At 33.7% G+C, this 25635-nt stretch overlaps 5 protein-coding genes and 1 pseudogene across 5 annotated transcripts; 5 read left to right on the top strand and 1 right to left on the bottom strand.

Moving 5' to 3' along the window:
* Positions 1–947: 947 nt before the first annotated feature.
* On the top strand, positions 948–3640 carry LOC104756661 (U-box domain-containing protein 11). The gene is made up of 3 exons (XM_087497088.1): positions 948–1560; positions 1722–2243; positions 2333–3640. The coding sequence occupies exons 1-3, from the start codon at positions 1279–1281 to the stop codon at positions 3377–3379; spliced, it is 1851 nt and encodes a 616-aa protein (XP_087353214.1). The 5' UTR covers positions 948–1278; the 3' UTR covers positions 3380–3640.
* A 7057-nt stretch (positions 3641–10697) lies between these two features.
* On the top strand, positions 10698–11993 carry LOC104759370 (putative F-box protein At3g52320 pseudogene; annotated as a pseudogene).
* Positions 11994–14249: 2256 nt separating this feature from the next.
* On the top strand, positions 14250–15026 carry LOC147923469 (glutathione S-transferase T2-like). Its single transcript, XM_087495228.1, has one exon. The coding sequence runs from the start codon at positions 14250–14252 to the stop codon at positions 15024–15026; it is 777 nt and encodes a 258-aa protein (XP_087351354.1).
* A 3114-nt stretch (positions 15027–18140) lies between these two features.
* On the top strand, positions 18141–19168 carry LOC147923470 (uncharacterized). The gene has a single exon (XM_087495010.1). It carries the CDS (start codon positions 18419–18421, stop codon positions 18854–18856), a length of 438 nt encoding a protein of 145 aa, XP_087351136.1. The 5' UTR covers positions 18141–18418; the 3' UTR covers positions 18857–19168.
* A 2353-nt stretch (positions 19169–21521) lies between these two features.
* LOC104756663 (uncharacterized) lies at positions 21522–22468 on the top strand. Its single transcript, XM_010479285.3, has one exon. It carries the CDS (start codon positions 21837–21839, stop codon positions 22320–22322), a length of 486 nt encoding a protein of 161 aa, XP_010477587.2. The 5' UTR covers positions 21522–21836; the 3' UTR covers positions 22323–22468.
* A 1118-nt stretch (positions 22469–23586) lies between these two features.
* LOC104756665 (protein WVD2-like 7) lies at positions 23587–25537 on the bottom strand. Its single transcript, XM_010479286.3, has 4 exons — positions 25278–25537; positions 24479–25044; positions 24219–24387; positions 23587–24134 (listed from the first exon to the last, which is right to left on the bottom strand). The coding sequence occupies exons 1-4, from the start codon at positions 25320–25322 to the stop codon at positions 23820–23822; spliced, it is 1095 nt and encodes a 364-aa protein (XP_010477588.1). The 5' UTR covers positions 25323–25537; the 3' UTR covers positions 23587–23819.
* Positions 25538–25635: the final 98 nt, after the last annotated feature.

Genomic DNA, 25635 nt, shown 5'->3' on the forward strand with positions numbered 1-25635 from the left:
ACAAATAAATGATTGATGATGATAATCTTTTAAAACTTCATAATTGGTTCCGGCCAGAATAAACAGATAACTAATTTAACATTGTGGTCCGAATACTTATTAGATTTGACCCATCATGTTTATATTTTCTTTTATTAAAAAACCCATTACAACTTTTTCTATATTTAAAAAGAAAGAGATGATAATATATATGTAAGGGTCGGCTTTACAACGAAGCAGGCAAAGAAAATGTAATGGTGCTCGATCACTCTTATGTAATGTATAATAATTAAAGCGTGTGTGGGGGTGTGTGTGTGTGTATGTGGTTCATTTCAATTATGTGTGTTTGGTTTCATTATAAACCATAATATTCCAATCGCCAACTGTATCCTTCCTTCTCTTTTGTTTTGTTCTCTTCTTCATTCTCCTCCTCTCTATCCACCACCGCCAATCTCGCTTTCTTTCTTTTCGTATTTCTTTATTTTATTCTTCATTTGTTTATTTATCTACTCATTCTTTTCTTTTTAATATTAAATAATCGTTGGACTTGCAAAGACAACTAATAAAAAAGAAAAGTAATAATCTGAAATTATTATTAACAAAATAATAAGTGATATTTCTGACAGTTTATAAGGTTTTTAGACTTTAGAATTGTTTTGTGGAATTAGATTTTAGGATTTAGCCCTAAACCCTAAATTCTTCATTGATTATTAGAAGAAAAAAAATTAAAATAGATATGTTATATTTTTGAAAATGAAATTATTCTACAAAAATACATATGATTGACAGTTTTAGTTATATAACCTTTATGATAAACAATTGTATATCTTTAATACATCCGACCACGAATATAACTCTTACATACACTACTTTTGAGATTTGGTGACCAATAAATAAAAATCTCTAACAATTATATTTTCTTAATGCACCCGAAAAAAAAAAACTTATAACTTTAAAATTTGGTTTACTTTTTTTTTTTTTTTTTTTTTCTTTTTTCTTTTAAAAGACAGACTAATTTACCGGAAATAATGTTTTGACTTTTTATGTAACATAAACTAACCTTACTTTTTTTTAGAGTAAAAAAGAAAAAGAAAATAAAAGAAAAAGGTGGACCAAGACGTAGGTCCTCGCAAAAACGGTGCCGTAACAGCGACCTTTCTCTCTCTCATGACAAAATTGGTCGCGTGGATAAATAAAAGCAACGTCTCTCGTTTTCCTGAGTGAGTAAAAAAAGAGCGAATCCCAAAGCTTCTTTTTAATTCATTTTTTTCCCCCGATCGACGGAGTTTGATCGGCGTAATGGCCGGAGGAATCGTCTCACCCGCCTCTCTACTCGACCTAATCACCGATATCGTCGAGACTCAACTCAACGCCGGCGTGTTCAAGAAGGATTGCGCGGATCTCACCCGTCGAGTCTCTCTCTTGACGCATTTGGTAGAAGAGATTAGAGACTCAACTCCGATCGATTCCGCCGCTTCTTCTTCGTCGGATAATAATGATTGGTGGTCTGATCTTGTTTCCGGTCTTCAAGCCGCCAAACGTCTTCTCTCCACAGCTCGATTCCAAGCTCGCGACTCCTCTGTAAGCACCAATTTCAAATATTACGATTTTGCTCATTGTTGTTCTTGTTCCCAGATTCAATCATAGAATTGCTGGTTTAGTTAAAATGTAGTTAGACCGTTGATTATATAGTACGGTTATCTCCGGTTTAGCTGAAAGTTTTTTGATTTTGTTTGGTTTAGAATGGTGCTGCCGCCAAGAGAATCTCATTCCAGTTCCAATGCGTTTCATGGAAGCTTGAGAAAGCGTTGAGCAATCTTCCATATGATCTTTATGATATCTCTGACGAAGTTGGAGAACAAGTTGAACTAGCGAGATCGCAGTTGAGGAGAGCAATGCAGAGATATGGATCGTTGAACTCAAACAATTTCTCTAGTGTTTTATGTGAGCCAATGATGGAGAGAGATGGTTTTAGCAGTATTGTTAAGATCAAAGCTGAGGAAAAGCTTGAGAGTGTTTCAGAAACACTTCATTTGGCTGAGGAGGAAGAGGAGAAACAAGATTCGCCTCCTCTAAGGAGAAGCTCTTCCATTTCATTGGCTTATTATCTATCCAAGGATGCTGATACTGATAGATTAGACAAAATGGTTACCAAGAACACTGATGAATCGAAGAAATCTGATAAACTCACGATTCCGGTTGACTTCCTTTGTCCTGTGTCTTTGGAGCTGATGAAAGATCCTGTTATTGTGGCTACAGGACAGGTATGAGTTTAAGTTCTATAGCACATTTTTATGAATTTTTTTTTACTGTCTGTTGCTTGGTTATTGATGTTGTCTCTCTACAATGGCAGACTTACGAGAGGGCGTACATACAGAGATGGATCGACTGTGGGAATCTAACTTGTCCGAAGACTCAGCAGAAACTCGAAAACTTTACGCTTACGCCAAACTATGTTCTCAGAAGCCTCATCTCTCGGTGGTGCACTGAACACAACATTGAGCAACCCGGAGGTTACATTAATGGCAGGTCAAAAAACCGTGGAGACATGTCGGTGATCAGGGCATTGGTTCAGAGACTCTCAAGCCGGTCAACAGAGGATCGGAGGAATGCTGTTTCCGAAATCAGGTCTTTATCAAAGAGAAGCACGGACAATCGCATTCTGATTGCAGAAGCAGGAGCGATTCCTGTATTAGTGAATCTTTTGACCTCAGAGGACGTTGCAACGCAGGAAAACGCAATCACATGCGTTCTCAACCTTTCTATATATGAAAACAATAAAGAGCTTATAATGTTTTCGGGTGCAGTCACCTCAATCGTTCAAGTCCTTAGAGCCGGAACCATGGAAGCAAGAGAAAACGCAGCTGCTACACTCTTTAGCCTTTCGTTAGCTGATGAGAACAAGATCTTAATAGGCGGATCCGGTGCGATACCTGCCTTAGTGGATCTGCTCGAGAACGGTACCCCGAGAGGGAAGAAAGATGCAGCCACGGCATTGTTCAATCTCTGCATTTATCAGGGAAATAAAGGTCGAGCAGTTAGAGCCGGAATAGTAACTGCATTGGTTAAGATGCTAAGTGACTCGAGCAGCCACAGGATGGTTGATGAGGCTTTGACAATACTCTCGGTCCTTGCAAGTAACCTAGACGCGAAATCCGCGATAGTGAAAGCGAATACTCTGCCCGCATTGATAGGTATTCTCCAAACGGATCAAACTAGAAACCGAGAGAACGCAGCAGCAATATTGCTTTCGCTGTGTAAGAGAGACACCGAGAAACTGATCACTATCGGTAGACTTGGCGCGGTTGTACCATTGATGGATCTATCGAACAATGGGACAGAGAGAGGCAAAAGGAAAGCGGTATCTTTGTTAGAGCTTCTCCGTAAAGCATGCCAATAAATAATTAGTCTTCTGACAAAAAAAAACAAAAAGGTTCATCAAGCTCTCATTTTTATTGAGTTTATTAAATTATGTTAATATTCTTGTTCAATTGATTTGATTTATTTTGGGATACTAATTCCATTTGTGGAATCGAATTTGGAGATGGTGAGCCGAAAGGGGTGTTCGAAAATCGAACTCTGTTTTGCTCGCTGTGTATTTATTTGTTACATTTGTAATAAAATATTGGAGATGAATGAATAAAAGCACTGAATTGATACTTTTGTTTTAACTCTCAAAATTTTATTACTTCACGGAATCGGTTCACGTGAATTGGTTACTCTTCTGATCAAAGTTCCTTAAAAGTCACGCAACAGTTACAAATAAGATGGAAATAATTGATTAGCTACATTATTCGTTAAAAAATGTCAAATATTTCACTTGCTTTGGTAGGAATCTAAAGGGCCACATGTCCTTATAAACCGGCGTGATTACCTGAACAGTCAATTTTCTTCGCTGGAGGTATCAAAATCTTTCAAATAACATTAATATATTTTGGCTACATTAACCAAAAAAAAAATATTTTGGTATTTCACATAATGCTCCATCAAGTTAGAAAATGACAGATTCCGAATTCATTCAATGATTGAAATGAAACTTATAAATTTCGGGGTCGTTTGAAAGATTCTTCAAGACTGAAAGCGAAGTGAGTCATGTTAGTCTTTTCATTGATTTGAGTTGTTGTGTACAAAATGGTTCAATTATCACCTTCAACCACCCATAAATCCCGCTATTTCCAATAGGTGATAGTTAGCTTGGGAAGAAAGAAATCAGAAAAATCAGCTGAAGACACCAGTAAGGTGAAGGTCAACGGACAAGCAGCGAAGCATATGCGGATCAGAACCAAACACTTTGAGCGTCACAACAACTTGGGGATTCCAATGACATTGTCTGATTTTAATATTTAAGCAATATCATGTTGCACCTTACCATCAATAAGAGTATTAATAGTTTGCTTCAGACACTATTCAAGTGAGATCATCGGGAATGTAATGCTGCCTCTTTATGTCATCTCTCGACTGGAGTCACAATATCACAAGGCATTGATGCAGGAGTGAATTCAGATAAAGGCATACAGATAGACATTGTATCAATGGGACTACGCCTAAAAACCATAACCATGCTCCCAAGCCTGCAAAACATTTAACGAACGCATTCACATAAAAATTCTAGCTTTTCTTCTTAGATCATTTAACTTTTTAAAGGCTAAGAGTATTACCCAAAATAGTGTAAACAGTCTCTGTGCAAAGAGTGACCACATGCAACAACATAGTTTTGCACTGGGGTGATCTGAATAATCACCACTCAGTTTTTCTTGTTCACCTGAATATAGCACCTGCATCCCGATGAAAAGTAGCCTCAAATATCAAATTGTACGCTGCAATTATAGCACGATCAGTAATTTTCTTAAGCTTCGCCAGCTCTTCACGGGAACAACTCCTAAGCAGAATCTGCAAAGAAAACAGAAGCTTGCTTAAACAGAGTGAGAAGTCGAAAACTATACACAACCGAGTTCACATGTGTGAATGTGCTATGAGGACTTACTGTAGGGAGATTTTTATAAATACACCAAATCTCATAAGAAATTTGAAAACTACAATTAAAATACAATTATTTGAAAACTACACATTTTGAAATGAAAATTGACAGAAATACTTTTATTATTAAACAATTTTAACAATTAAAAAAAATAAAAATAAAAATTATATTTAAAAACAATTAAACTTTAAAAATAAATTACTTTTAAAAATGGTTCAATTCGAAATAAATTATTTAATAAATAAAAGGAAAAAAGATAGCTAGCTACATGAAGTATACGAGAAAATATGGTTACACATAACAAGTATATTATTGTATTCTCAACTACACAAAGTATATGTATTATATGGCTACATGCATGAACTATATGACGTTATGTGATCAACACCATAGACATACAATCCAGTACACCAGACGACATGTAACAATTTTTTTTTCTATTAAAAAACAAAAATAATAAATATTATATATAAACATGTTTGGTTTTTCATGATTAAGAAACATATTCAATTCAATATCTAAATATTTTTATATATCTCTAATGTATTCATTCTTATAATTAGTTAGTTTTTATTTTTAAAGCTAAATTAATGATTAAATAAAAAATCATTAATAATTATTTTCAAGATATCTATATATATATATATATATATATATATATAAATCTTTGATAATCAGATTATTTAAATACTACAAAATCAATAAAATCAAATTCAAGTACTTTCATTAGAAAAATAATATGCAAAAGATTGATTATATGACTCTTCACTCTAAAGTTTGAATGGTAAATATTGTATAAAATTTTAGATACTTTTACTATAAAATTTACATACTCTTAATAACATGTAAACAACAACAAAATAAATTCACAATATTTACTTCTAATATATATAATATAAAGATACAAAAAAATGATTTTAGCAAAACAATATATTTGATTTGAGGGTATGTTTGCAAAAGGGTATATAATAAGAGTATTTTTTGCAAATACATTTATATTACATCTTTAAAATAACTATCAATGATTTTTATTTAAATTATTATTTTAGCTTTAAAATAAAAATTAACTAATTATAAGAATGAATACATTAGAGATATATAAAATTCTTAAGATATTGAATTGAATATATTTTTTATTATGAAAAACCATTAATGATTTAATATTTTTTTGTTAAAGAAAAAAATTAAAGTATATTTTTTAGTCAATGCCGGAGTCAACTTCGGTCTTCACCAGAGTCAATCGACTGGTATACCGGATTGTATGGTATTGACCACATAACGTCATATAGTTCATGCATGTAACCATGTATTACATGTACACCGTGTAGTTGAGGACACAATAGTATACTTGGTATGTGTGACTATGTTTTCTTTTATAATTCATGTAGCTAAGCTAGCCACCTTTTTTCCTAAATAATAATTTTAACGAAAACATATTTATTGTATTTTAAATAATGATTACATGAATCAATTTTTGATTTTATAATTTTGAATAAAAAATAAAGTCTTTAAATATTTTTGTTGATATTATTTAGATTTAAATTTTAAAAATAAATAATTCAAGATTATACAATTTATAATATATATATATATATATCAATGTTTTAGACTTATTTCAATCAATGTTGATTTATTTATAATGTCGACTTTTTGAACAATCTTTTTATGTTTTACTTCTATTGACTTAATTATCTTCGTTATCGACTTATATTTAAACAGTTGACTTATGTTATGGCTAGTAGATTTTTAACATAGTCGATTTCTTTAACGGTTGACTTATTTTTTCTTGTTCATCGATTTATATTTGTTTTTTTGTTGATTTGTTTATTTATTATTGACTTATTACATTTTACATTGATTTATTAACAAGGTTGATATTTGAATGGTTGACTTAAGTTTAATTTTCATCGACTTATTTATTTTTCCATCGATTTATTTTAAAACTGTCGACTTTTTTTTTGTTTGATTGTTTTTTACATAGTTGGCTTTTGATGATGTTGCCTTGTTTGTTTTGTTTGTTGACTTATATTTTTTTCGCGTGGATGTGTTTGGTCTTAGTAGACTTATTTCATTTTAAGTTGACTTATAAATATGATTGACTTTTTCAACTGTAGACTTATATGTTATTCTTGATGATTTATGTTTTTTCTTTGTTCACTTATATTAAAAAATCGATTTATTTTTTATTAATTGATTTGTTACGTAGCCGATTTTTTTGAACTGTTGATTTATTTTCTAAAAGGCTAAAAGCTCACAATTTTTTATTGTTTTATTAAACTTGATAATTATTGTTGGGTAAAAATAATTCATCGACTAAACAACGTGTAACAGTTGTTAAATCATGTGACGGGTTGTCTGAAAAAGCTAAAAAGTTATTGATGATATTTAACCGGTTGTTAAGAGGACCAGGTCATTCGATGGAATGTTCTAGACAACCTCCAAAGATCATAAACAACCTGTTAAAAAGGCCTACCAACACATGCAAGAAGCCTAATTTTTTACCTTGAGAACAAACAACCGACAAATAATTGTATACTATTCATTAATAAAATAGGAAGTTATCAAAGGAAAAAGGAAAGGAAGAAGGCAGTTCGTACAAGAAATTAGGGTTCAGGATCCTTTTAAATAAACGATTTCTCAAAGGGAGAAAGACACGAAAATAAGGAGCAAGTACAAGACGCTTAGCAAAACCACAACAACCGACTTAAAAACAAAATTAGGGTTCTAGCTGATTAGTTGTAGCTGTTTCTTGTACTTGTTATCAACATCTTGATCATTAAACAGATATTTTCGATCTAGATTTCTTGTTTTCCGTAGACTTTCACAAACCGGTTACTTTTACTCAAACAATTAAAAAAATAAAATAAAATATATAATTATTTTTCTAAACTTTTTTATTAAATGAAAAAATTTGAAGAATATTTAGTGATTTATATATTTATTTAAAACTAATATTATCTAAAGTATTTATTAAACATAAATCATAAAAGACTAATTCTAATTAATTTTATTTCAATTTTTATGTAATAAATTTTAAAAATTAAATTATTAAATAATACCAGATTTTTAATCACAATTGAGTAACAGATTATTGGATTGTGATCCACGGTCTATAAGATTTAATAACAATAGAATTTAGTTTTTAAATTAATTTATAAATAAATTTTATTTAACAGTTAACTAAAATCTCTATTTTATTGGAAACTGCATTTAGAGATTGTATTGTGATTTTACGAAGTTTCTTGTTCACATAACTTCTTTTCCAGATCTCTCCGTAGACGGTAAACTGTGATTCTACGAAATTCTTGTTTTGGTAAAATGTTACGTGTGATTCTTCAAAATTTTAAATAAATTTTTATATGACTGCCACTAATTTGATTTTGTCCTTTTTGTATTGTTTATGTTTTATAAAATCTCATTTTTATTTCTTTTATCTGAATTTTAATTTTCATTATTGATTAATATTATCCATGATAAACTACTTCATCATTATCTAAAAATTTCAATATCTAATTTATAAACAGTGATTTTTAAAATACTTTTCTAGCATAAAATTAATTTAATTATTTTGTGTTTATAATTTAACTTTTAATTAATTATTAATTAAGGGCAGATTTTATTTATTTTATTTATTTTATCTGAATTAAATATTTTATTTACTGATTAATATTATATATAATAAATCAATTCATCATTTTCAAAAAACAATTTAGCAAATTCCAAATTAATTTCTTTTATAAATTAATTTAATTAAATTGTATTTATTTTTAATAATTTGTAATTGAAGACAAAATAGTCATTTAGTGCAATACATAATATACATTTCAAAGACTTAAAAATTTTAGTATAGATTTCAAATTTCCTATTAAGATTTCAAGTTTAGTACAGTTTTCAAAGTACATTAATGTCTTTGATGCTTCTCTCACTTGACTATTAGCTTCTTAATGTTCTATAACTTTTTCTGTTCGGAAGCGCTTACACATGCCCAACTTAGCAGTGGAATTACTATTCCCCACAAGAAAAATTTGAGCGCCAGTGCAACGGGATATATGTTCCAGCGCAGTGGCCTCTTCATGCAAACCACCGCATGAATCTCAGGACGCAGATATCGATCCACTAATTATTCAGAGACTTTTAGTCATCGTACATAGATAACAGCAGAGAACTTACCTCTGGGAGTAAATCTTTAAAGAAACTTAATTGGCAAGCTACGCTCTTATGTTTGACAGACTCAGCTAAAATCATTAACTTGGGTGTTTGCTGCTTAAAATTCATTTTTTTGTTGCTGATGTTCTTGCTACAGACGATTCCCTTAATGAAGGCAGTGTAATAACAATATACTATTAACAATTTTATCAAAAGAGAGATTTGAAAGGGGTTTAAGAAGTAGAGTACCTCTGATTTAGGTTTCCTGAGTCAACACATTTTACATTCACGTAGGTTCTAGGATCCATGCTTCCCTAGCTAGTATCTGGCTGAATATATTTGGCAGCTTTCCATGCCAAACTAGTAACAATGTCCAGCCAGTCCCTATTGTCTGATGCTAATACCCTGCAACAACAGATCGAAGCTGGTCCTTTGCCATAGCTTTAACAGGGTGAACTCGAGCGTGTGAAAACTCCTTAGCAGAGTATTCTGTATGTTGGTCTTCTTCTTCACTAAAGTAGTCCACTTGGCGGTTCAACACTAGATGATCCTAAAGAGATTCGGTGTTCACAAAATCAAGTGATTGTCTGACATGAGCCACATAATTCTCATCCCTGCAATAACAGCACAGACATAAAACACAAAGTTTTGACATGACTTTAAGATGAAAGAAGTTTGCTTGAATAAGCCATAGATGAATGAATCAACACACTCATCACTGCAATCACATGAGAGAAATAAAACAAAATTACGCTTTGCCATGCTTTTACCTAAAAGAATACACACCATCATCGATATAACACACAAAAGATTGACTCGCAATGCAAAAGCGGAACCATGTTACGAAATTTTCTAAAGAAATCGAAGTCGAACTGTACTTAAAAGCAAGATTTTTCAACCCGAGTCGTATCAGTTGCCAATGAAGAAGGCAAGTCGTAGTGCTTTCCTTTTGAATTTGCACCGCGACAAGGTTTATACAGCCTCTTGAATCCTTCTTCTTCATTCTCAGAAAAATCTGTACGAGAATGAGGGCACACACCACAGCACAATCGCTCACACTTGGGGCAACAGAACTCGATTGCATAATACCCATTTTCTATATATAAAATTACTAAATTAGAAGCCCTAAACAGCATATAATAAACCAACGCCTCAAAACTATAATCTAAATGTAAAATAGATAACTCAAACCTAAAAAGAATTCAAAAAATTAGTTTAACGTATTGTAACTATATAAGAAAGGTAAAAATATATAATTGATTAAAAGATATTTCTAACAAATTCTCAAAAATATATATAGGTTTATTGAACAATTGCAATATTGAAAATAAGAATTATCTTAAACAAAATAACTTTTAAAAAGATGAACAAAGAATTTTTCTCTTAGGATGATATGCTTTGATGAAAGATTTTTACGTGTTTCATGCGTATGTTTTTCATGTTTACTTCTCTGTATGGTCTTGGTTACAATTTTCGACAGGGATAAATACGAATATGTGATTTAGATTTTTAGTAACTTACGTTTGTATAAGAGAGGTTCGTATGTAAACACAAAATTTGTGATGAAAAATAAAATAAAAAGAAGAAGGAGATCATGACATTGACCACAGCCTTACTAGAAATCCCTGAGGAACTGTTGATCGAGATTCTAATCAGATTGCCGGCGAAGTCTCTGATGAGATTCACGTGCGTCTCAAAGATCTGGCTCTCACTTATCACATCTCGGTACTTGACCAACCGGTTCCTCAAACCCTCACCACGAAGACGTTTTCTCACGTATTGTATGGGTAGCGAGACACATGGCGAGTATGCGTTGCTCACGTCATCTAATCATGATCACTCGGACACATCTGTCTCTGTAGTCGACAAAGATCTTGCCATTCAGACATTAGGGGGAGGCCGATTGGTGAGCTCTGTTCGTGGCTTGTTGTGTTTCAAAAATGGGAGAAGAGTGCGGATTTGTAACCTCAACACAAGGCAGGTTGTGGAATTGCCCACCATAAAGGAAGAGAATAATTTTGAAAAGGTGTTGTTCTACTTTGGACACGATCCTGTTAATGATGAATACGAAGTGCTTACCACGGTTTGGGACGTGACCTACGAAGAAGAAAGAGTAATGAGATCCGAGCATCAGGTGTTGGTTCTTGGAGCTGGAGCTTGGTGGAAAAAGGGTCAATGCCACATTCTTCATCGCCCTTTTCATTCTAGCTGTCATGGGGTTATCACCGTTAATGGTGTTTTGTATTATAGAGCTTGGAATGATGCAAATAAATGTGTCGTTATGAGTTTTAACTTGACTTCTGAAGAGTTAAGTTTGATTGAATTACCCATCAATGCTTGCATCGTTTGGAAGGACTTGTCTGGCATAAATCTCATGAACTACAAAGGAAAAGTGTCTGTCTTTCGATCTTCGGATTTCTTTCGTGATGGTATTTTGGATGTTTGGGTTCTTGAAGATGCCGGAAAGAGTCAATGGTCGGACAGAAAGACTTTTGTTTTGCCTGATTTTCAAATGAAACCCCTCTTCTATGGAGATCGGTTAGTGATAACTGGCACTAGTCGCAGTGGTGAGCTTTGGTTGTCAAAGGTAAGTCACTGTCAGGATCGACCTTCACGTAAGTTCATTTATGATTTAGAGAGGAATGAGATAGCTCAAAGGATTGACACAAGGCCACTAGTTGGTTTTATCATGAGTGAAATGTGTCGTATAATTGTAAAAGTTTTTTCGGATGATATTCAGAGCATCATGTATTTGGAAACATAAATATAATTAATAAGTACGTTGTTTTCACAAACGATATATAGTATCAAGTTGACAATTTAACTGCACTTTTTGTATCTATACTTAAAGTTGAAGAATAAAGATTCATACTTGGAAGAGACAGGTTAGGATAATAGACAGTAGCCAATAATTACATGTACAAGAGCACTCATCAACTATCTCTTCATTTACGTTTTCCATGATTTATTGATATTGTAACTTCACGAGGAGCTTGTATGTCTCGTAGTTTGAATGACATGAAAACGTAAACAAGCAATGAAAATTGCAATACATAAATATGTTGGAATCATCAAAAATGTATAAGCAGAAAGATCAGGACTTTGACATGGAAGGCTTAGCCACCATCGAGCATGAAAGTCAACCACGGTTACTGATGCTAAAGTTGTGGCCATCTTGATGATCAGGCCCATTAAGCCTGAACCGGCATCTAAATAAATGCATTATTTGGTACGATTACTGAATATTATAATTAATAATTTAGACCAATATGGACTCAGATTCTCCTTTTGCATGTTCTATGGCCACCAAAACCTTTTTCTTGGTTTCATATTTTTTTAATAAAATTGTCGACGCTGTTAAAATCTTCTGTCTCAAATTATTCTTCAATCATACCAAAGCTTTTATCCCTTTTTTTCTTCTTCTCTTTAATACAAAATACCATAAGAGATAGTTTCCTGCTACCTTCTCATCTATGTAAATTGATGAACAACTAAAGCAATGTTCCTTTTTAAAAAGCACTCACTTACGCATTAAGCAACTACACGCACTCGCGCATATATACGACTCCTTTTTCATATATACGATTATATACTCCTTTAACTTTTTTATATATCAAAATTAAGCATTAATTTAACATATTTTCCAAGATAAACCATTTAGTACATCAAATTTAACGCTAACTCTAGGTAACAAAGATACTAAGACCATCCACATCGCCGTATACTTGGGCCGTCCCCCAAGTTTTTTGGATTTAAAATAAATCGAAAATAGCCCAATAATCAAAAAACGTATTTTCAAAGGGGACGTTTTTTGTATCGTCGACTTGGCTACGTGTTACATTCTGATTGCAAAGAGAAATTATCCTGGGTTAAACAGAAAACAAAATTTCGAGAAAAAACTTTTCGAGTTTCTCTCATACCTCGTCGGCGATTCCATCTCTGTGGGTTCCGAAGGCGAGCCGATCATATCTCCGGAAGTTGTTGACGAATTCCGGTAGCCGATCTTCTCTCTATCCCGAAGGTGGTCCGATCTGCAGCCGAGCTGTTCTGTGTCTCCCGAAGCCGAGACGAGAAGACCATTGTAGATCTCAGCCGCGACGATCCACTGTCTCTCACGAAGCTTGTCCGGCGGTTCAATCGTCCGAAATAAGGTATTTTTCTTCATCCAATTTAAGATTTTGCTGATTATAGGTTCGCTGATTAACCGTGTTTGTCGAAATAGGGTTATCGATTATTATCGAATTAGGGTTATCTGATTAACTTTGTGTTTAGTTTGATTCAATCGACTATTGTTTGATTTTTGATTTAGGGTAGTTTATTCTATGGTTTTAACTCAACATAAGGATTGTATGCAAAGATGGAAACTTGATTTATTCAAGATGATTTTTTCTACAACTCAATTTTCAAGTTAAACTCTCATGATCTCATCACATAGTATACAATCTATCTAAGAGGTTTAACCTTCAAACTAAACTCAATAAAAACTCAATGATGATTTTACAACTCAATCATATATCGATGATGATGATTCATTGTGGTTTTTATTGTATGGTTTCTACATGATTTTTATTCTACAACTGCATCTTCAAATAAAACGTTTGTGATTTGTACTCTATGGTCTTGTCATCTTGTTGCGTTTCTTATGTATTATCTAAATTGGACAGAGGTGTTTTTTATTTCATAGTTGTATGGTCTTAGCTGTATTCGAACTAGCTGGTTTGAATGCATTTGTGAAGTGTACTTGTCATAAATTGTGATTAGACATTGGTTGTTAGGTCTTTATGTTTTGTTACTTATTGCCACTTAACTTTTAACCTACTAAACCCCAACCATCTTCATTCTATCATAACCCCTTTTAAAATTTCTTCATTCTATCACTATAAATCTCTTTCACTATAAATCTCATTCAACTTGCTTATCCATTCTATACTCTTCCCATTTTCTACTCGCGTATCCATTCTTTCCGCGTGTAGATTCTATACTCTTCTCATTTTCTACTCATTCTCTAATCCCTCCTCTTCATATGGATCCTTTTTATCAGTCTTCTACATACATAAACCTGCTTAACAGTCAAGAAGAAGGTGGGAATAATGTTGATAACTTGCGATGGGATAGTTTTCCACCTTCTGGTCAGAGCAGCTCCCAAATGCCTCCGCACAGCTCCCAATCTTCTGAGGCGCCAACTCTTTCTCAAGAAACACCATTGGAGCGAAAGGAGAGAAAGAAATGGGCACCTGCTGATGATGAAGTGTTGATCTCCGCATGGCTCAACACTTCAAAGGATGCCGTTGTCTCTAATCAACAAAAGCTAGGAAGCTTCTGGAAAAGGATTAGCCGGTACTATGCTGACTCTCCTCATGCAAGGAATGGTGGTGAACAGATGCTGATGACACATTGCAAGCAGCGGTGGCATAAGATAAATGACCAAGTGAACAAGTTCTGTGCGGCAATCGCACAAGCGGAGAGACTGAACAGCTCTGGTCATTCTCAATCTGATATCTTAAAGAATGCACATGATATATACTTTGGTGCGCATAATAAGAGGTTTAACCTAGAACATTGCTGGTATCTATTACGGTTTGAGCAGAAATGGCTCAACCTTAACACTATTAACACGCCCCTATCTCAGCCTGCAACAAAGAGGAAAGCAGCCGCAGAAGGTTCACAATCATCAAGCTGCAATGTTGAGGAGATAAGGCCAGAAGGGATCAAGGCTGCGAAGGCAAAGAGAAACAATGCATCGGCGTCTAACGTGAAGACTCTTGCTGAGTATAAGAGCATGTGGGATGTCAAGAAAGAGGAATTGGCTGAAAAGGAGAAACTACAAAAGCTGGCCATCCTTGACATTCTCTTAGCCAAAAAGGAACCCTTGAATGCTGCTGAAGAAGTTATCATGAACAAGATAGTGTCCCAATATTTCTAATAATAACTCGGCTTATGTTGTTAGTCACCAAGATAGTGTTTGTTTCTAGTATTTCCTGTTTGTTGTTTCTATGCATTGTATGGAATGTAACTCGGCTTTGTTACTCGGCTTTGTATTCTATCTAAGTGTCTTTCATGTTTTATATTAAATGAATCTACTTATGTTGTTCTTTCATGTTCTATATAATCTGAATCTATTTAAGTTCTTTCATGTTATATATTAAATGAATCTACTGATGTTGTTCTAATCTGGTTCTTCTTGTTTTTCTGCAGATCAACTCAAAAAATGGGCCAAGACTATAGCTACTCGCAACCTGATTCATCCGATCAGACTGAAAGGTACTCGATGGACACTGCATATAGAGAACTAGAAGCGTTGATACTTATGGATGAAGCTGAGAGTACACCGAACAATGCTGAGTCGAGGCAATATCCACCTCAACCTGAGGTTGAGCATGGATTCCCCAAGCAATGCTATTGTGGTGCGCAACCAATACTATCCAACTGCTACAACAGAAGGTTTGTGATTTTAACTGTTATGATAACTCTATTAAGTATTACTAGATATTATAACTCTGTTACATGTTGCAGGTTCTTCACATGTCCAAATGTTGATGATGGAGAGATGCATATACACAAGTGGTGGGATGTTGCTGTAATGGAGGAGCTGAGAGACAATGATAGACGATATGAAGTTCTATCTGCGAAGGTAGATTACTTGACCTTATTCAATGAGTATGAATCGGACATCATTAAGGTAAGAGATCAGTGTTACGCAACAGAACAGAAGATGGATACTTTGGAGAATGTAGTTTATGAGCTACGTAATGAAAATAGGCTTAGAAATGTAAATGATTTGCTGGTTGTTGGTGTAATGGTTATTTTCGCATGTCTTCTAGGTATCTTGTTCATGTATACTTAAATCTTGATGGTGTAATGGCTAGTTTCTCTTTGCATGTACTTGTTCTAATCTAATGTACTTGGTGTAATTTAATTTTCTGTTTTGTAATGACTTTCTCTTCTCCATGATGTACTTGTTGTTTTTCTATCATTGTTGTTTTGTTATCACGGAGACTTGTTCTTTTGTTATCACGGGTACTAGTTTTTATTCACGGAGACTTGTTCTTTTGTTATCACGGAGACTTGTTCTTTTGTTATCACGGAGACTTGTTCTGTCCCTACTCTTCTATTATATATATGCGATGCTATCAAACCAACAATTTCAAAGCAACTTCACTTTCACCCCAAACAATATCAAAGCAACAAAACATACAAGTTAATTCTCCTTTTCTCTTTGTCTTTTCCTTTCTCTTTTTTTTTTTGTTTGAAATGGGATCATCTTCAAACCATTATCATTACCATGGAGATGATGATCATTATCACTACCAAGCAAATGATAGTGATCATTTTGATGCTTATTTACAAAATGTTTATGATGTCTCCCAACATATCCCCGAGCCAAACCAGCCACACGATAGAATTTTTATCGAGCGAAACCGGGAAGAAGGCCACAATAATCTTTGGAATGATTATTTTAGTGACACTCCCACATATCCAGAATATTTATTCCGGCTACGGTTTCGCATGCACAAGTCACTGTTCATGCGCATTGTGCAACGTCTCTCTACCGAAATCGAATATTTCCGCCAAACCCAGGATGCAACCGGACGAGCTGGTCTTTCACCTATACAAAAATGTACTGCAGCAATTCGTCAATTGGCATATGGTACTTCGTCTGACAGTGTTGACGAGTATGTACGAATTGGTGCTTCGACAGCTCGGAAATGTTTGCACGAATTTACCGCCGGCATCATCCAAGTGTTTGGAGATGAATACCTAAGACGTCCTACACAGGAGGATCTACAAAGACTATTCTATCAGAATGAACAGCGTGGATTTCCCGGGATGATTGGTAGCATTGACTGTATGCATTGGGGGTGGAAGAATTGTCCCACGGCTTGGAAAGGCATGTATTCACGATCAACCGGAAAACCTACAATTGTTTTGGAAGCAGTAGCTTCGTATGACCTCTGGATATGGCATGCCTTTTTTGGAGCTCCAGGTACTATGAACGATCTTAATATTCTTGATCGATCTAATGTTTTTGATGACATAATAACCGGTCAAGCTCCGGAAGTCAACTACGTTGTCAACGGAAGGGAGTACAACTTGCCGTACTATCTCACTGATGGTATTTATCCAAATTGGGCAACTTTTATTCAATCAATTCGACTTCCACAAGGTAGGAAAAAATCTCTCTTTTCTAAAAAACAAGAAGCTGTGAGGAAAGATGTTGAGCGTGCCTTTGGAGTCTTGCAAGCTAGATTCGCCGTTATTAAAAATCCGTCTCGTCTATGGGATAAAAATAAAATGGCAAATGTAATAAGATCATGCATAATACTCCATAATATGATTGTCGAAGATGAACGACATACATACAGTTACCGAAATATTGTTTCTGAATTTCAACACGGAGAACATGTGGATCAAACATATACCGTTGGTGCCGCCGGTGTGGGTTCAAATATCACCAGTACGATTACTCGTCAAACAAGACTTCGGGATAAACAAGCTCATGACCAACTAAAACAAGATTTGATTGAGCATATTTGGACTAACTTTGGACATCTTCCGGATAATGAAGATTGATTTTAAAATTTATATGAGTTGAATAAAATGTTTGTTATTGTTTTTATGTTTTTATGTTATATGTTTTCTGTTATTAATTTCTTAATTGTATGTTTTTGTATTTTCTTTCTTTAAATAATTAATCTTTAAATTTTCAAAATATTATTATTTTATTCGGGAGACCAAATACAAATAGACACCAATGCTCCTACTAAAAATAAGAAACCCTCAAAATATTAATATTAAATGTGGGGGACCAAAAAAAGTCCCACACCAATGTGGATGCTCTAAGAAATTTGTATCTCAAAAACATTTTATGCTTTTGTTTTGGTATACGACGGTGGGATTTTAATCGCTAATTAATAATTCCGCAACTAAGGAAAACCAAAATAGTTCATGAGGGCTCCACCTCACATGAAAAAATACGATCACTTAGTGGACCGACGAGTACTCCTTAACTAACCGTGTTCCTAATTTATCATTTGATTTCAGACTATATTGTATATTTTATTCAATATATAATTGGGTTAAAAAAGACTAGAAGCTTACAGAAAATGATATATACACTATTTAATAAGTCTATGACTCCCATGCACTCACTTAAGCTTACGTAACGAGAACGCATTCATAATCACCTCTCATTTTCACGTCTCCTCTTCAACTTTTCAACTCTTTTAATCTCAAGTCTCCATATATACAAAACTCTCCTTTTGTTAATTTCTCTCTTTGATCATTTACAAAGAAAAACAACTCGCCGATCACAACATGCCGGGAAATTCTCACCGCCGGGGATCCGTCGTCATATTCACGGTGATGATGATCACGTTGCTGACGTGTCCAACACTCATCAAAGCTTCATCATCATCATCCTCAGATGCTTCTTTAGAAGCAAGAAAGCTAGATGAGGTCGATCCCATCAAGTGTTCTCCAAGCTGCATCCAAAACCCTCCGCCGCCGTCTCCTCCACCACCGTCTCCGCCACCACCTGCGTGTCCTCCTCCGCCGGCTCTTCCACCTCCGCCGAAGAAAGTCAGTCCTAACTGCCCGCCTCCACCGCCGGCTAATTTTTTGTACATCACGGGTCCGCCAGGAAATCTTTACCCCGTCGATGAGCAGTTCGGAGCAGCCGCCGGAAAAAGCTTTACGGTGGTGAAGCTCTCAGGTTTGATCGCGCTTGGAATTATGGGGTTCTTGATTCTTTGAAATTAACATGATCGGAGAAGAAATATTTGAAGATCTACGGTTGGTATGTTGTTGTCACATACTTTTTTAATTAGTTGTTTAAAGAACGTTATTGATCGTTGGTTAATAATTTTTACTAGCTAGGATCATATATGTTTCATCATATTTTTCCTATATCCGAATTTTCTAATGGTTTTTTTAAACCAAAATAATAAGGTACGTAGACCAAAAATGATGTTCAGGGAAATATGTAAAGTCTAGAAATTTATTCTCTTTATGGGATATGTTCTCTGTTCAACTTGCCATTGATGAATTGATTCTCGAAAGTAAAAAGTTTTCTTTGTGCGGAATAATTTGTATAGAAAAGCAAATTGTTCTTAATAAATTGTAAAGATAGTATTTTTTCCGAAAGGGAGATAAAAGAATATAAAGTTAAAAAGGCTAATTATTTTCGAAAATATTTTGTTCTTTCTAGCTTTTAAATGATATAAGCTGGGGGAAAAAAATTGTATATGAAGTTAATAAACTAGCTAGAGAGAATTGATGATTTGATAAACTATTATAAGCAGTAGTTAAGAGATATTTAAACTGATCCAAACTAATCTAGAATAACTCATATAACAATAGATCCACTTTTTTTTTTTTTTGAATCTAAATAGAACCACATTTTACGTAGAAAGTAAATGGGTGATGCGATGCCGTGATGGAACTTCATATTATACAAAATGCGACCTAAAATCAAAATTATTTTGAAAATAGAAATGTATACTCGAATTTGAACTAAAACTGTAAATTGTACCAAATAATTATTCTTTAGATTTATTTTGAATAGTAATTTTTTTGTAAAGAATAATTTTGAGGTGGAAAAAGACACCTGCTGATGTGAAAAGTAAAAAAGACACGTGTGGATGCAAAGAGAGAGAGATGAAGATCAACTTGGGTTTCAACAAAAATAGGTCCCGCAAAGCCGACCTCAGACATGACATGTGAATCTGTTTTTGCCTAACGCTTGTATTTTTCTACCAAATCTCTCACCTACGTTGTTAGTTTTTTAATCTCCTTTTTATTTTTTTCTTGTTCTTCAACGCTTTACTAATCCATACCGCATATTATACTAACAGACCTGATAAAACTAAAATAATGTAACTTTTTTGGTAGATAAAGAAAAAACTACTAATCTTATTATATTATTGTCTTTGTTAAGCATACAATTAGTTTCAGAAAACATCGACTATTCCATTTACTTCTGTGTATTCAATTGTGTATCTTAAATTATCTACGTACTATGCGATATGAAATATCCGTATCGACTTAAACCCCAATACCGATCTTTTCATTTATCAAGGTTTTGAAAGCAAAATGAAAGATAGATTAAAATTTGCCTGACAATTGTTTTTTAGCCTAAATAAAAATTTGCCTAACTAGTAACCGGGGGGGGAAAAAGTGGAATCAACGAAAAGAGTTATTTGCTCTTACTTCTTTTTGTTTTCTTAGAGGGGCTGCATATGTTATGGACTTTAAAAGGTATGAGATAATTGAGCTTTGTGCACCATACAGCTGTGATTATGCTTTTATTGCCTCAAAAAGGCAACACAACACAAACTCGTTTATAATTTTATGCAACCTTACTCAGTAATGTATATTCTGTATTTTTCAAATATATTTTTAATTTTACTTAAATGTCTGATTTTCATTACTCATTAACACTTTTGACTTACAGTATTTCGTTAAGAAGGAAAGTCGCGAGTTGGTGGCTATAACTACCGCATTGTCTTTAACATCTTTGAAGAAATCTTTTTTTCCCTATATATTTTCGGTTAAATTATCTTCTAGTATTTGGTACTCCTATCCTTTCACATAAGTATCATTAAAAATAAATTTACATTTCGTTTTCAAAATTTGTCATTTTATGACTTTAGGTTTGTAAAAAATAATGGCTTTAGACATTAATTAATAGTATTCACTTAGAAAGGTTAGTTATCAATGCTATCTACTAGTACCTCGGAAAAATGAAATAGCTATGATGTACCTTTTCAACCTTCAAGATCACTCAACGTCTAGCCCTTTACAGATATCCTCACAATTTTGTCCTCAAAATTATAATCACAAGTACCATTTCCTTATAATTTGAGATAGAAAAAAATATTTGATTATTATTAATGAGAAAATTTTACTTAAAGCATCAACAAGGCTTCTGGAAACAGATGTTACAATGTATCCATCTTTCTGTGGGAAGCTTAAAATATTATATACACCTGTCGACCACTTTAAGCATCTATGACGCATATTAGTTTCTTTAAAGGACATAATTAGGTAATTTTTAGTGGTTGATGTGTAGAATATTCATTTAAAATTTGTCGTTTAAGAAAATGGCTTTTTTTTTTTTTATAAATGATTGCAGACTTTGCAGTATATCTTTCTTTTTAATAGCAAAGCATGCATGTTCGTCGAAACTATTATGGGGTCTATATAATCGACGAATAATCAACCGAATCATAGGTACAGTGTATAAAGAACGCGGAAAAGCCCATTTATATCAGTATAATCAAACCAAGATCCAAGAAAATTACATACTGTATTGCATATAGTGTTGTAAGATCTTACAACAACAACAACAACAACAACAACAACAACAACAAAAGTGTTGTAAGATACGGTCAAATTTATCTAACCTTAATCAAGTACTTTACATAATTAAAACATATGCTTAAGAAAGTTCGATGTTAATCCATAATAAACAGAAGACAAACGAAGATTAAGACGAACTAACATCGAAAAATTAGCGACAAATTAATACCAATATTTAATGTGATTAAGGAAGAAGAATATTAAGCAAACCATTAACTCCAATAATTCACAAGACAAGTGTCTTCTAGCTAGAGTCCACACCTTCCAACTAAGCTCTTTCCAAAAAACTTATCTTAATTTACTTTCTTTATGTCGTTCAAATAAAGAACAGTTCTTTCATCAAGAAAGGTAAAACATAACAAAAAAATAAAACATGAACACAAACGATCATGGCCTTCCCCTCTTGAGCTTATTCTTCATCTTTTCTCTTCTTTACTTCCCTTACTTGACCATATCCGAGACGCCGTATCCGTACCCTTGTTATCCGACGCCACCTATTGGTGGTGGCTCATCCACACCCTCCGTAACTCAACCACCACCATATCCTCCTCCAGCCGTTAACTACCCTTCTCCAGCTGGGAATTTACCAAATTACCCTCCTCCGGCCGGGAATATACCAAACTACCCTTCACCACCTTACGGTGGCGGAGACGGTAGTGGCAGCAGCTTCTATGGTCCTCCACCGCCAGACGCTATCTTGCCGTACTTCCCTTACTACTTCAGAAAACCTCCTCACCAAACGGACCAAACGTCGTCCTCTTCACTCTTGGCGGTTCCAGGGAAATTGACGGTGAGGGTGGTAGCCGTGGTAACTTTTCAGTTGGTTGGAGTGCTCGGTAACATTTTGTTTATAACTTAGTTCGTATGTAATTCTTGTGAAAGTATTTTTATATGTTTTGTGTAAGAAATATTGTAATACTTTAGGATATACTACTCCGAAAGAAAAAGAAATGTTGATTTAGGAGGGCTAAGAAATTTATCCATAGTACAATATTTCTTTTATTATTACTTTATTATACGGTAAGATATATAAATACATTTTAAAAGTTACATATATAATTAGTTGTCGCGATCCTTGAATTAGGATAAGCACGAACAATTTCAATAACGTCACTTTTCGTGGGTGACTTCATAGATAGTGGACAACAGTATGAAGGTTAACGAGTGGACAAAAAGATTAATAATAGTATTAAATTCTCTCTTTTATTACGTGGAAACTCATGTAAGCAGAATATGAAAATAATATGTAGGGTGGCTCGAATTAAATGATTTGAAATCAAAACTAAATTTAATGTTATAAGAAAGACAGACGTCATAATATTTGAATTTAAGTTATTTTAATCAGTGAAAATATTGTGTATACGGATACTATTTGTACATTCAAAATAAGTACTTTTTAATATTGTAAAATTTGTCAAAACGATTGAAAGTGTATGCAGTATGCTTATTTACACATCTAAAAAGAAGCCACAAAGTTCGGATAGTACATTAGTAACTAGATGGGTTGCCCATAATGTATTTTTAGTTGTTTATAAATTTTTATTGATTTATGATTATAATAGAATCATATATATATATGATCAAATTTGATTTGATTGTTTGATATGCATTTATGTAACATCTTACATATATATATTTAAAAAATAAGAAAACTAACAAGAAAAATAAGCAAAACATATGTGAAGTATAAACAAAACATAAGCGAAATACTTTTACATATGTGTTTTTATAACAAACATAATAGATTTTCAAATGTCATACCATCTCCTTTTTATTGTCATGTTAGCATTTTGTTAGTTTATTAAAAATATATTTTTGTATAAAATTTTAATATAAATTCTCAAGTTTCATGTGCTATGCCTTATTTGAATCATTTGAATCTCTTTAAATATAAAAATATGAAATATCTACAAACTAATTTTAATACAAATTCTCAAATTTCATTTGCTATGCCTTATTTGAATCATTTGAACCTCTTATTTTAATATTGTATTTTTTAGTTAAATTACATATTAGTGTATTTAAATTTAAAGATAAAGACACATGTATTAGTTTATTACTATATGTTTTTAATTAATTTTGGACAGGTGTCAAGCTCTCATGCGACATGGGTGTTGTTGAAATTTTTTGGAAGACTCTCTATTTTATTATATAAGATATGCTGTTAGAAATTTATAAGTGGAAAGATAATTCTAACATAAGGTTACATTGTTTATTCGAATTTGCGGTTCTATGTTATAATGATTTCTATAACATATAAAACACAAATACACAAACACAAACGCAAAAGAAACAATTGAGGGCATATAGTACTAACTACAGAATCTAAAGAACAAAAGCAGAGTTGGTGAATTGCTCACAAAGCAACCTCAACCGGAGAACGCCTAACCACTAAACTCCTTCGGATCGAGTTGCTTCTGGAGCTCAGATCGCTGCTGGTCTTTGGCCTTTGAATCATATGTATATCCGCCTTGTGTTTTTTAATGTGCTTACTCTTGGCAATTCCATTAACCACTGACTGATCACAACTAGCTGTAGAAGAGTGATCATCTCTTGCTTTTGCCTTTGCCTGACCTGTTGACGTGTGTTGAGGTCTAGCTTGTGTACTTTTAGGCAATGGTCTCGCTTTATTGTTAAGATCCTTAGGCACTACTACGGCTTTTACCTTTTCCTACAACATCAGGCAATGTTCCATCATAAGCTCCAAACTGGAACAGAGTAAAAAAAAAACAGAGAATAAGTTATCTCTGTATACCTCTTTCGTCTTCTCAGCTCGTTCATTACTTCTGAAACTGAAACCATGAGTAGTTGTTCTCTTTTCTCTTGTAGCCACCAAAGGAGTTAGGCTCTCAGTTTTCTTTGATGTTGTTGGAGCTTGAGATGCAATGGTTTTAACAATTCTCTTAGTCTTCAATTCCTTTTGTCTGCCATTCAAAACCAAATAGATCCTTAAAGAGTGAGTGGTGAAACATAAAAGACATAAAAGTTACATTGAAAATTAAGTTATAATGCTACCTCTTAGTGTCAGTACTGGTTTTAGTATTACAACTTGGAGAAGATCCCTTTGTTAGGACAACATCATGCTTCTTCGTAGAAGCTTTGGTCGTTGCACAAGGATTAGTTTTGTGGACATTTCTCAAAGGCTTCAATCTAGTTGCAGAGGAAGATGATGTTGTCTCTTTTTCATCCTCGTTGTGACCAATGTTAGTTTTCTCCAAAGCAACAGAAAGAGAAGTATGATGATCATCACCATCAGAGTTCACAAGAACCTCATCATAACTCACACAAGAATCACCAAACTGACTCGTGTTCTCCCACAAATTATCATCTTTCTCAGCACAAGTTTGATGATGAACAACTTCGTCTACCCATGTCTGAGCTTCAACAGGATTCGGAAACCTAATCCCTTTCTTCTTGAAATGCGCTTCGAAATGAGCTCTCATCTGAGTAACAGAGCCAGGTTTAGAGAATCTCTCAGCCTCTTCAAGATATCTATTGTGAGAAAAGGATGATCTCCTCTCCCATGATAAAGACTTCTCGAATCTTCCAAATGATACTGATCCCGAGTGGATAGAATTCTCCTGTATAGTCCATTCGAAAATAAATTAAAGTTTATATTCTTTTAAACACAATTATGAGATATGTAAAACATATCAGCTTTTCATAATATATTTTTGCATAACGCAAGAAGAAAAATTCTACGTACTTAACTTAACTCATAAATAGGATTAGAGGTGGCCTAGATTTCACATTTCAGTACGACGAACCAAAGATACAAGTTGAACGAGAAGAAGAATAAAATTGCAAAACTTACCAAACGGCTTAGGTTAAACTGCTCTTGAACCTCTCCCGACATCATATAATCTAGTAAACCTAAGGCTAAAAGATTCTGTATTTTTTGAAACAAAGAGGATGTGACACAGAGTATGATATACGAAATTTGATGAAGTAGTAACTTTGGAGCACGAATGAGGAACTTGGACAAAAGAGAAGTCTCTAAATAGACACGACGAATTCAGATTTGGAAAAAAAAGCTGACTAATCAAATAATCATGTTCATGTCATGTCAATGTCACATGCACTTTCTCTTCTTTATTTGTTTTGTCTTGTTCTCGAACGGACGCTTCTCACGTTCTCCATTATCACGGCCTTTTAATTCGGATGGTTATGAT

Source organism: Camelina sativa, chromosome 17 (assembly GCF_030686135.1).
Source record: "Camelina sativa cultivar CO46 ecotype springtype chromosome 17, ASM3068613v1".
In the NCBI taxonomy this organism is placed as follows: Eukaryota; Viridiplantae; Streptophyta; class Magnoliopsida; order Brassicales; family Brassicaceae; genus Camelina; species Camelina sativa.